A 13,361-nucleotide genomic window follows, 5' to 3' on the forward strand; every position below is an offset into this window, starting at 1 on the left:
GGCGCCTTCAGAGACAAAGAAAAAGTTCAAACCAATCATGGCCAATCAAGCTGAAAATGATCTTATTCTGGTACACGAGAAATTTCTAGCCACATCTCTATGAAAAAAATAAAATAAAATACAGAAATCATCCTTTTAAACGTTTGCGTTATTTGCACAACTTTAATTTTCCTACATTAGTTGCACATCTTTAGATAATGTTCCCATCTATTTTAAATACATCTAAAGCATCTGCTTCTATTTTGAGCACAGTTCCCCTCTTTTGATCTTTTACAGCCACAGTTTTCCACATAAAATTCACTTAACCCTTTTAATACACAATGTTAAAACATTGCCGTTAAATTAACATCTATGGTTGAAAACGCTTGAGTATTTTTTTGTTGGTTGAGGCTACCACAGTTATTTCTATTTGATAGCCAGAATAATATGAGACTTTACTTTCTTCACTTTCTTTAACTTTAAGAGTTTACATGCATTTAACTTATTCTTTTTTTCCCCCCAAAGTTATTGGGTATTCTTCAACCAGGCCTGATCCAAGTCTAATTTTCTACAAGACCGACCTCAGGTTTTTGTGACGGCCTCTTGAAATGTTAAGTTTGTTGTTCTAAATGCACGGTCTTTGGCGGTGCGCTTTGGGTAATTATCCATTTGCTACCGAGCTTTAGCTTTTTTGGCTGAGACGTTGCTTAGCTGGGTTTTATGTTCTTGGACTCGCAAGCTTTTAATTTCCCCTTAAAATGTCACAATCGTCAAATGTAATCAAACAATTCAATTTCAGCTTCATTAAACCACACGATGCATCCAGAAATAAACGCCTTTGCGAAAAAAAAAAAGATATATATATATACTGCTCAAAAAAATAAAGGGAACACTTCAGTGTTCACTTAAATGTTAAAGTGTTCCCTTTATTTTTTTGAGCAGTGTATATATATATATATATATATATATATATATATATATATATTTGGATTTTATGCGGCTTTTGGAGTAATGACCTTTTTCGATTCATTTCCCTGCACCATTCTCTTCACATCTTCACAAGGTCTTTTCTTATTGTCTTGGGGTTGATATGAACATTTTGTACCAAATCACATCCAGAATCTGTCTTCCCCCTAAACAGTATAAACATCAAATGGCCTTTACACTTGCAACAGATTGTAGGAAAAGATGAACATTGCAACATTTGAGTTGTGGCTCAAAGTACAACAACAGTTGGGACCCCATTAACCTCAAATTTTGTAAGTTAACCTATCAAAAGCCTACAAAGTCATGACATCATCATCTTGACTTCCTTGAACCGTTTACATCCGTTTGAATCTTCTGGACATAAAGTTACAAAACCTCTAAAATGTTCTCCCTCTCACTATTCTGGTACTTGGCACGCAGAAATAATTTTATAGATTTGAACTTACCTAAAACGTGAACATTTTTAGTGAGAAATAGCAATGCTGTTTTTGTTTTTCTAAAGCATGTCAATATCTCATCTTAACTGCGCAATGAGGGATAACATTTTGCCTTTTCATAGGTCCTTAATTTCCTCCTGGTTTCAGTTTGTGCAACATATTTCCTCCTCCCTCACCAGGAGAGCTGAAGCTGTAGGATAAATCTAAGAGGTTCTTCTTGGCCACACGTAGACGCAGCTCGGCTCCAACCCGCCTCCACCCTCCTCGCCGCCCTCATATTTCTTTCCTCTTCTCCTCCCCTTGTCTCTCAGTCCCACATCACTGAGCTGTACACAGCCAATTAACGTTAGCACATGCATGATTTAGCTTCACCCCTCTCTCTGCGGCTTCAAGCAGAACATGTACATTCAACTTCTCCACACACAGATGACCCCCTCACACACACACACACACCCTCTACCCTCCGTTCCCGGTGCCGAGGTATCGACCGCTTCGATCTTGGTAGTAAATTAAGGTGCTGCTCAGGTCCAAGTCAGGCTAATCAGGAGGGGAGCCACTCTCTTTGTGTCTTTCCAGACTATAGGCCTCCACTCAAGCTGAAGGATTTCCTCTGAATTATTTAAAGCTTCTTCCCCCCTAATTCATTTTTCAATGGCTCCAAAATCCCCACAGTCAGAAGAAACTCCTTCCACCAGCCCTCCTCCCCAAAACGAAATGAGCAGAGTTTTGAGAGTTCATTGAAAAGTTTTGGCTTTTTAGTTTTTTTTTTCTTTCTCTCTCTCTCTATAAAAGTTGTAGGTCAGCTCTTGCATTAATCCTGCGAAGGGTGGAAGTTTGAACATTTGAGCGTTTATTAAAAAATAATGTAAAGGCAAGCTTCAGTGATCAACCTTAATTATATACTCTCCCTCCCCGTCACCCCCCATCTGAGCCCAAGTCTTTCGATTCAGCACAAACAAGGACTTGACAAATTGTTGTTATCAAACTGCCGCTGCAGAAGTGGCTGTGGTAAAAAAAAAAAAAAAAAAGTAGTCTGCCTCGTAACCACAACAGCAGGAGCAGCAGGAGCAGCAAGAGCAGCAGCGCCAGGCGTGAAACATATCTAAAGCTTCCTGTGATTGTGTCCAGGAGAGAAAAGTCAGAGAAGAGAACTCTAATAAAGCATAACAGATGCATGAAAGGCCTTGGATATGAAGGTGTGTACCTACATATACTTATTATTCATTACTCCCCGTGCCACATTATTACTCGGCAGAATCAATATTGGAGGAGAAGCAGAACACAGAGAAAACCGCATTAGGCATTCACCACAGCTGGTTATGGAGTCACAAACTGCTTTTAAGTGCACAGGGCATGTGTGTGTGGGGGGGGTGTGTGTGTGTGTGTGTGCGTGTGCGGGGGAATGTGCGTGTGTGTGTGCCTGTGGGTATTCCTATGTAAAATGTAGGCAGAAATTTTTTCGGGGTCGCTGTCCATTTTTCTCCACCGAAAGTCAAAATTCCATATTTATTCGCATAAATATGGAAGTTCCCAATTTTGTTTAAGCTAATTTTTATGAATAAATCAAAAAGTTTGGTATGGATTCATTTCAGAAATTTCAAATGTAGTTCAGATTTGGATGGATAGATGGAAATTAGTTTTCTACTCAGAAAAAGTTCAACATTTCAAATACAATGCAATATTTACTGTCCCTCAGTGCTTCAGTATGTATATTATATTTGAACATACTCCATTCGTTTTTTCCATCCTCATCAACAAGACTAAATTGGTAAAAGCCTCCGTATAGAGCTCTTGTTTAATTAGCCTCATCATAAATATCACAGATCTGATTCTTCCATATGTTTCAGACAAAGTTCTGATGGTTCCAAGAATTTCTAAAAGTAGAATGGCAAGCAGATTTTTTTTTTTTTTTAAGTTATCAGGCTGGTCTCCTGTCAAACCAACTCAGTTTTCTTTGTGAGGCAGACCAGGTTCGAAGCTTTCTTTTTTGACAAAGTTTTTAGTTACAGTGGCTTATGAAAATCCTCTGCAACTTTCTGTAGCTATGCTGATATGGGCCAAGGACACCGGCGAACATACTGGCCAATTGTCTTCACTCTGCCGCTTCCTACTACTCTCCAATTGTGCATTATCTAGAATAATTGATGTTTCATTATCTCCGTTTTTGCTCTTTACAGAAGTTACTTGTGACCCAAAGTAATAAATTAGAACATCAAATATGAGCCTGAATTTAAATCTGACTGAATGATTGAACTGATCTAATTACACACAGTAAATTGGATTTGTCTTAAAAAAAAAAAAAAAGTTTCTTGAAATTACGCATGTTTTTAATTGAATGCAATTGAATTTATTTTTCCAGACTTAGCCCTGTTTGTACCACATTTAAGATCATTTCCCAAAATGTACTTCTTTTTCTTTTTCAATTACACAATGAACCGAATTCAACAGGACCTTTTAAGTCACATCATGCTGGTCTGACCATACTTACTTTCCCAGGGTCGTCTTTGGAGCGAGGCACTTTGAGAAAACACTTGTTCAATGACAAGTTGTGTCGGATAGAATTCTGTAGGAAAAAAAGAGAGAAAAGAAATAAATGACAAAGTGGTAAATTAACATCAACTGCACCTTTTTAGTGCTGATAACTTTGTGCTTTTAGAGTTTTGGTGGTTCTACCAGGAGACGGGCACATAGTTACTTTGACTTGATCAAGAGTCTTAATTTGTCATATTTTTTATGCTGTCATATTTCTTGCTTATAGATTCACAAGAAAGATTTGAAATCAAGAATGCTTTTGCAAATGCACTTGTTTTCTCAACTTAGGACCTTCAAAAATGTCCAAGATGGCGCAGGCGTAAGATCCTGATCCTGATCGTTTCCATCATTTCCCACTGCAAACCATCTTGGCTGCACTCAAAGTGGAGCAATATAGGCTGCCATTATTCAATCAGGGAGTTTTGCTAACCCAATTTGAGCATTTTCATTATCAAATTTATTACCGCAGAGTCCAAACAAACAGCTATTTGAAAACCCATATGTCATTTATAATTTGATTGCTTTTCAGCAGCCGACAAAAACAAGCAACAATAATAAAGTCAAAAATATTTGGACAGTTGAAACAATTTTCTGGAGTCAGTATAAAAGTTAGTTTTTGTTGTTTTTGTTTTTTTAAATTAGCCCTCACATCTTCCAGTGTTCCTCTTTTCATTTAATTTTTTCTAAGTAATCAAAATATCACTTAGGGAAATCTAGCGAGACTGTAAAGAAGAAAAACTTGTTTGCATTATTAGAAATGTAAGTTGGTCAAAGGAAACCCAGCAGTTAAAAGGCAGCTTTACAGTATAAGGACACATGCTAATGAGCATCAGAGAGCTAAAGCATGATTCACTGCTGTATTTCGAGACAATGTGGGTATTAAACACTTCTGATGGAGCTGAGTCAGAGAGCACTGCAAGGTCAAATGAGTCTTCTTATGTTGCGCATCTAGTTGCAATGAAAAAAGGCATAGCTTATGATTATGCAATGTAATACCAGGCCATGAAAGGCACACACACACACACACACAGAGATAAAGCTCTTACAAACACAAGTTACACAGGACCAAATAAAAGAAATTAATCAGCTTATAAATTTGAGAAACTACATATTCATTTTCAACACGACACAAGGCTCATATAGAGATTTTAGTCGTGTGTTTTTGCTTGATGCAAAATGACAAGTCACACAAAGGTGAAATCCAAGCAATTACTGCAGCAAAATGAAAACAGCTGGACTGTCGCAAACTGAATTAGATTCGTCTCCCGGACACATCTGAAACATATACTTGAAAAGGGGGAAGCTAAAACGCAAACTGCCACAGATAATTGACAAGCAAATACAATACCGGAGCCACGATTTGCAGTAATTGTGAGGCTGGACGCTTATATGATTTTCCAGTCTCGGGCGATACCTGGGTTTGAATGCGTTCTTTGAATACGCGAGGAGCTGTGGTAAAAGTAAAGCTTCGATCTCACTGGAATTATTGCAGCTTCTGCTTATTAAGTGTGCGTGTGTGTGTGTGTGTGTGTGCGTGTGTGTGTGTGTGCAGTGATGAGAGCGAGCTGATACTTCTGTTGGTGAGATCTCATAATATGTGAATTTTTGCGCGTGCGCGTGGGAGGAATGAGAGGAGAAAGGGAAAGGCAGAAGACCAGAGAGGGGGGCCAACAACAGTATACACTAACCTGACATGAACCTGTTCTCCCTTCAGGCTTCTGTTCTCCACTCATCTGCTGCTGCTAATTAATACCACTGGGGAGGAGGGGAGAAGATAGACGGATCGGAGGAGGGTTTTCTCTTTTTTTTTTCCTTCTCCATCTCCCTTGTTCTTCCGGCTCTACACAAGCCTTGTCTCTCCGGCAAAACCCATCTTCTCCCCGAGTCCGCAGCATATCGTAGCAGCCTGGTCCGCCTTTGCTTTGCCCCAAACCTCCCGAAGAAATGCTTCACCAGTTTTTGCTTTACTTGACAGGTCGCTGGCCGTCCATCAAGGAAAAGCGTGGCAATCAGGTGACTGAAAAAGGCAAACAGGAATTTTCTCTGCTCTTCCCACAGCCGCTGCAAACCCCCCATCTCCCAAAAAAAATTATATATACTATATATATATATATATCTCACGGACGGTGCCGCTTGATCAATCACAGAAAGTCCCTTCATTTCAGCAGCAAGCTTGACTTTGCTAACTTCTACCAACTTCTTTTTATGTTTTTATTTTTGTTGTTTATTTATGCACTATTTTTATAACCCAAGCAGTTTATGCACACCTGTGCACGTCTTGCAGCGTCTGCACAATCTTGTGTGTTTCAGACTTTGCACACTCTGGCATTTTCTTGTATGCTTGTCCTTTATCTTCGATGGTACTTAAGAAAAATTTCAACATTTTTTTTTTTAAATCACTCGAGCCAACAATAAAAAAAATCTCTTAGCGGCTTAAATTCAGTCCGTATAATGTCCCTAAAAGTTTTGGGGGAAAATTATTCCCACTGCGTGGAATCAAAAGTGGGGCCCCTGATGGGTCAACAGAGTTTAAAGTGATGATTTTTAGAGCCATTTCCTGGATTCAGCAGCGAGAGCAGCCATTTGAAAATCAGGCCCCAGTTTACACCTGAAGGAGTCTCTGGATAAAACGCCGAGCTCCCCGTGGGCTCATTGATGTGTGTGACATAACGCAACCCTGCTTCAAACATAACAAAAAGGTACCGGCTTCGTCTGGATGCATTAAAATGGTCAAACTGCAACGGAAACAGCTTCTATTCAGCAGACGAGGAGAAAAGAAAGAAGATCTCACAGCACAAATACTTGATATTGGTTTCCTTTTGAAAAAATAAAAGATGACTCGGAAGTCTTTGCTTTTTAATGTTTGAGTATGGACTTCCTCGCTTCGTGTGATTGCCTTTATGTGATTGGGCTCACAACTGCTGACGTCGTCGGTCGATTCGTCTTCAACAGTGTTTGTTGATTTGATGACATTTCAAATAACTTTGGTGGATAGCTTAAAACAGCCATAGATAACAGATAATGTCCAGCCCCAACAAAAAAAATCCTTTTACATATTTTAAATGAACAGCAAGTAGATGTCTGGAGACGACAGACATCGCCCACTATCAGTATGTCTTGCTCCCTCCCGAAGACAAACGAACTTTAATATTGCAAACACTTAACACAGGAACCGGAAGACATTTTAAATATCCAATATAAAACACAACAAAAGAAAAACAATAAATAAGACGGAACCGCTTACAACCAAAACCATAAATGAAATGTTTCAGAATGTAAAAAAAAAAAAAAAAAAAGCATATTAATCATCAGAATCAAGCTCATTTTAATTTATTTAGAGATTAATTGAATAATTGATTATTGGGACAGGCTTAATTGCCCCAGTGTATTATAAGCCTGGCGGGCCACCAGGCTTTACTTGTGCCCCCACCAGGCTAAGCATTGATTATTTATTTAAGTCTCTTTAAAATGTTTGCATTTTTTAAGACTTTATAGTTGATGTTCAGGTATTAATCTTTCAATCTTTCAATAATACATCATTATCAAGTGATATTTTAAAATTTCCCGTCAATTTTTAAAAGAATTTAACTCAAAAACACGACAGGCTGCAGGCTGAATGACCGCCCTCGCACCCAACCACTGGGCTTAGCAGGTTTTCTGGGGGAAACCTTGCAATATTTAAAATTTACTTCAATATAAATATACATTTCCTCTTTAATTATGTCCATAAAAATAACATACCCACTTTTTAGTTTTTCCTGCTGTTAGCTGCAAGAAACAAAACCATTCTTTATTACAGACAGACGCAAGGACATTAGGTGCTGCGCTTGCATGTGTGTGCGTGTGTATGTGTGTGTGTGTGAATGCATCTAATTATAAAAACATACATAAAACGATTCTCCTTCTACCTGGAAAGCATCAATCCGAGCCAGCTTGCTCGCACAGATTGCAAATGTACAGTTTGTGCGTCTAAATATAAACTGCATGAGTGAATGTCTTTTTTTCCCCCCCCTCATATTACAGAAACTATAATCTTTCAGTGAATGGGGATAGTCACCATCAATAAATGTACTGATTAGCAGTGCTGTGAAGTAAGATAATGAAATCCACCGCTGCATCCTCCTTCCACCCACTCCTTGCTCGGCTTGATTAATGAGCTTTCTGGGCCTCGCTGGGGCAACGCCATCACTGCCCAGCAGCTGATGGACCACACAAGCATTTGGCATTGTGTGTGAGCGTGTCTGAGTGTCTTTAAAACACACACAGGAAGGATAATGTGTAAGATCGGTGGGGGGAGGAGGGGATCTTGTAACTCTGCCATGAACTAAACTACATGAACACTTTCTCTTTTAATGTTTCCATGACATATGAAGCCGAACCATAAATGCATTTTTGTTGGACTGTTATCTGTAGATGAGAAAATACTTAGGATTCTTGTTCATTTCGTCCAAATAAAACTGATAGTGGTTTTTACGAAGACATAAAATTATACTGAGAATTAAGTGTAATAGCAGCAGGCAAACATAATTTCTGGGTTTTAATATCTTCCACACAGAAATAATCATTTGATAAAATATTTATATATTCATCATCAATAATCTACAGTATTTAGTTCTTAAAACAAATTAAACTGACATTAACTACTAATGTTACAAAGTCTATGAAATCTACGGGGATTTTAAATGATTAAACCAGCCTGCACTGCAACTACGGCTTCTGGATGTCTCTACTGTAGATTTAGGTAGATAGACGAAATCTTTACTAAGGCTCGTTTGTGAAGCAACTCAAGTTCAGTCGCACTGGAAGGAGAGCATCTGTGATCAGACAGTTTCAAGTCTTGACACAAATAATCAGTCATATTTAGGCCAGGACTTTGACAGAGCCATCCTAACACATGGATATATTTTATCTAAGCTACTCTACAGCAGCTCTGGTTGTTTGTTTGGGGCTGTTGTCCTGATGGAAGGTGGATCTCTGATCCAGTTTCGAGTCTTTTACAGAATCTAACAGCTTTCCTTCCAGGATTGTCCTGCATCCATCTCTGCCCACCTTCCCATCAACTCTGACCTGCTTTCACTTCCCTGATAAATAAAAAGCATCCACTCGGCATATATTGCTGCCACCTTCATGTTTTGCAATGGATTTGGTATTTTCAAGTTAATATAAAGTCAGTTTTATACCAGACATTGCAATTAACTTACTGGTAAAAAAAAAAAAAAAAAAAAAAAGTTACTCATCTGAGCATCTTCTTTCACATTGTCCACATGTCCCTTTTATGCCAACTGGAAAACTTTTTTTTTATAAAAAAAAAAAAAAAAAAGGTTTTCTTGCTAGTCTTAAATAAGGCTAAAAGTGTGGAGACTAGAAGTTGTCCTCTTAAAACACAGCAACCCTCACCACCACTCTTCTCAGAATTTTTGACGAACAAATTTTAGCAAGCATTAATTTTCCTCTCCATCACTTTGATGCAACCTGCAGCTCTAAAGCCACTTGTGGCTCTTTGGTCCCTCCACTGTGACTCTTACAAAACCAAAACGGAAATATTGCTTTTTATAGATCAACGAGAAATTGTCAGTAGGTTCTAATGCAAAATCTGCATATTATATCTACAACAGGCATTTAAACTAGCTTCAAACTATGCTACTTATCTTTCTTCATTTCCATATTTATAGAAAAGGCTCATCATTCTAATGTTTTTTTTTGCCTTTGTAATACAGGATTTATTGCAAAAGAATCCTCTTTTACAAAAAAGATTCTTTTGAAGCAGAATCTAATATATATTAGTTTAAATTTGGTAGCTTTCATAATAAAACCTTTGATGTAGTAAATCCTTTTATGCGGCTCTAGGAGAGTTGTATTTTGTAGCAACAGGGTCAAATGTGTTTCTTTGAATGGAAAATGTTGCTAGATTTTTGTTGGTCTACAGCAGACCTTGAGGGTGGATGTCAGGAAACTTTCACACCTGTCCCTGGTCCAAACACACCTGAATCAGTCATTCTGGATCACCTCCTCAGGATGCAGTGAACGTCTCCAGAGTCCTGCCAATGATCTCATTATCTGACTAAGTCAAGTTGAAGCACAGATGAAACTCAAAGTTGCAGGACACCAGCACTCGAGGCTAAGATTTGAAACCCCTTGGTCCACGGCGTAAAATCTCAATAAAATAAAGTTAATGGTAATAATATGACGACCCATAAAAAGGTCTAAGGGGTATGAATACTCGAGACAGACTGGAACAATTAGCTTTTTTACAAGTAGACATAAAATCTATTCTGTTTTATACTTTTAAAACCGAGTGTGTCAACCGGGATTAAGCACGTGCTGAAAACTCTCAGTTGTCTCATTCCCACAGGAAAAATGTCTAATAAATGTTTGGTTCTTAAGCGCTGGTACACATATTGTATCATTAAATAATGACTTTTGTCTGACTAAAATCGTGTATACGCAGACAAAAAAACGCACCTGCGCGCGTGTTCATTTTATAATCTCCTGTTTTCATCTACCGTTTCAGAGGCGGAAGATTTACAGTTCTGTTGCAGGAAAATAAGGTCAAATTTCCATTTTTAAACATTTATTACTTATGTCAGGCTCCGTGAGTGTACATATAATTTGCACATTTATCACGCCGAGGCTTAATATGGACTGCAACATCTTGAACTTGAAGAGGTTAGTTACGTAAAGCAGGCTTGATAACCGTGAATGACTTCTTGAAGAAATGCAACGTGATACGATGTGATGTGTGTGTAAAATATGTGTTAGTAGGTACAGCATGCCAAGGTCAAATCAGAGAGCAGTTTTCTGCAGTGTTGTTTGCGGCGGCACACCAAGGAAACGAGGAGAAGACTGACGTTATGTTAAGTTTGGCTGATTTGGGTCATGACGTCTGAGTTCAGCACATGAGAGAATGATTCCTCTGAAGTCATTTCAAAAAGGCTGACAGTAATAAATCAGAAGCTCAAAACAAAAAACTTGTAATATTATCCAAAACAATCAAACCTGAACACAAATGAAGGTTTCCCTCAGAACTTCTTGGACGTAGTTTGGGGACAATTTAAGCACAGTCAGATTATTTGTGTGAATGCAATGCATCCTGGAATCACTCGCTGACCTGATGTGGCTCTTCTTTGAGAAACAAAGCTGTTTTTAAATATGACGCTACTGTCAGGTAATTTAAAACAACTAAACAGCTATCGGATAAAACAATCCAAAGTTAAACAATTTCAATAATAAGATCTGTATTGTAATGTTTGTTTCACTCAGTTGTGGTGCAAAATATTCCCACGATGGCCATCAGTCAAATGCTGACTTGCATAATAAAGATCCATACTTAAACTGACAGTAAGCCATCATCTACTGCTGTTTATGGCTAAAAATCTTCAGTGTCTTAATGTTGACACTGAGCTTTGTTAAGTCGCACAAATGAATTAATTTGCTACTCCCGTATTGCGTGTGTTAGATCTGAAGGACGCACTATTAGGTAGTTTTGAAGGTGAACTAACTCGGGGGTTGTTTTTTTAGCTTAAGTGCCTGCAAACACAAAAACAAGCGACCCAGGTGAACCCCAACTGTGTCCAACCTTGAATAATACAGCGCAGCTGACTGAATGTATTTTGAGCACAGAACAATAGCAGTAGTTCCTAATGTTGAACACTGGTGTTTACAGTCCATGGTCACGACTATGTGTTCATTTGTATGCAAAAAGGGGTAAATGAGATCTGATCACTGGCAATGTTTTTAATGCCAATCTGAATGGTTGTACATGAGGCGTGTCTACCCGCATGTGAGTGACCAAAGAAAGATGTTAATACTAGGATGAACACTGGCTAAAGTGTCATTCCAAATCAGGAAAAAAAAAGTGGTTTATATATATATAAACAGTTTGGATGCACAGAGAAATGGACTATGGTTATAAGTTAGCTTGTTCGTCAAACAAGAGTAGCAGATCATGCTAATTGTTGAGACTTTTCTCAAGTACATTGTATATAGGATAAAGTTTCTGTCCTTCTTTATAACCCAAGCAATTAGAACGTTCTCTTCCACCATTTACACCTCGGACACACACAGCTCACAATGAGAAATGATTAATACGAGAACCATTTTTTTTTATATGTGTAAAATATTTTTGTCCCATTGCAGTAATTTCATTTAATTTAATCAGCTTGACTCCTACTATCTGGTAATACGATTCAGATATGTTAGAACAGGGATGCCCACAGCATCACAGGTTGTTCACCATGCTTACAGTAACACTTAGTATGAAAGTGCCTTATTACTGATTTCCACTTTTGTGTACCTCAAAGCCACCTGGACTGATGTAGAAAAGCTTAATCATTGTCTCCTTAGCAGATGGTTTCAGCAAACGTGTCTGTAGAGTTTAGTAAACTCCATATGTTTATGTTTGCAAAGCTAAAACAGGAAATACTTTTTTTTCTGGTTTCACTCTACACAAAGAAAAGCAGTTGGCATGTATCTAGCATTTAATGATTGCTTGGGAAAAATGATGACTTCGACAAGCAACCCTCCGCTGCAGTTCTCTTAGTTAGTTTTATAGATGTTTTTTTTTCCTGTGTGCGATTATGTTACTGTAATACAAATGAATTAATTTCAAGGATTTTTAATTGTCTTTACCAGGTGTGAAAAAATAACCGTCTTTCTCCCTAATTTAATTTCAATCATTTCACCACAAATTTAGAAGCAGAAGGGTAAAAAAAAAAAAAAAAAGAAAATCCAATTAATATTATATTTGCAGGTAAACTTTCAAACTGCTTGACAGCCATACAGATTATTTTACAGAAAAATAAAATGCTATTCAGGTTTTTTTTTTTCTTTTTTCTTTTCCCAGTATCTTGCAGATCTGTGACATTTACATTCATCTGATCTCCGGTCCCAGGACAGACATTGATCTTTAGGTTGAATCATCCATCAACAGATTTGCTGTTTAGGGAAGGGATGTCTTCTTCCGTATAAGGACGACGAACGATTAAAGCGACCAAAACTTTACAAGATGACATTTAAAGGATGTGAGGGATCAAAAATGTGGGTCCACTGTGGCGTTATGCGATGGATTGTGAGATTTAGAGGCTGGGATGAAAAACAGTTTCAGTGTACCTTGGTAAGCTGTAATAAACAGCCTGAAAGTTTTTTGTCGGTTTTTTTTTTTGAGCAAGGTAAAATATGAGCCTTTTGTGCCTGTGTGCATTGTGTAGAACCCTGAGAAATGTCTACTGATGTGTGTGTTTGCGGGGAGACCGGAGTCAAAGGCCAAAAGGTTTGCTGGCAGGAGTGTTGACCTGTGTCCACAGGCACACACACCCAGCAGTATTCAGGAGGGTCCAGTGCCCTACAGGTGTGTGCCGTGGTGTTAAAAATAAAATAAAAAGGTAACCCGTGTGCATCTGCAAACAGAAAAGAAACAAAAAGAAAAGG

General features: G+C 38.2%; 1 protein-coding gene across 2 annotated transcripts in view; it reads right to left on the reverse strand.

Moving 5' to 3' along the window:
* Positions 1–13,361, reverse strand: part of LOC103467996 (forkhead box protein J3) — a 74,067-nt gene that overhangs the window by 30,531 nt on the left and 30,175 nt on the right. For both annotated transcript variants that reach the window (XM_081608888.1, XM_008414780.3), the window contains one exon: positions 3,892–3,966. In XM_081608888.1, the coding sequence (XP_081465014.1) occupies positions 3,892–3,966 (75 nt within the window). The remainder of the gene's footprint in view (positions 1–3,891; positions 3,967–13,361) is intronic.

This window comes from Poecilia reticulata, chromosome 7 (genome assembly GCF_904066995.2).
Source record: "Poecilia reticulata chromosome 7, P_reticulata-male-v2, whole genome shotgun sequence".
Classification (NCBI taxonomy): domain Eukaryota; kingdom Metazoa; phylum Chordata; class Actinopteri; order Cyprinodontiformes; family Poeciliidae; genus Poecilia; species Poecilia reticulata.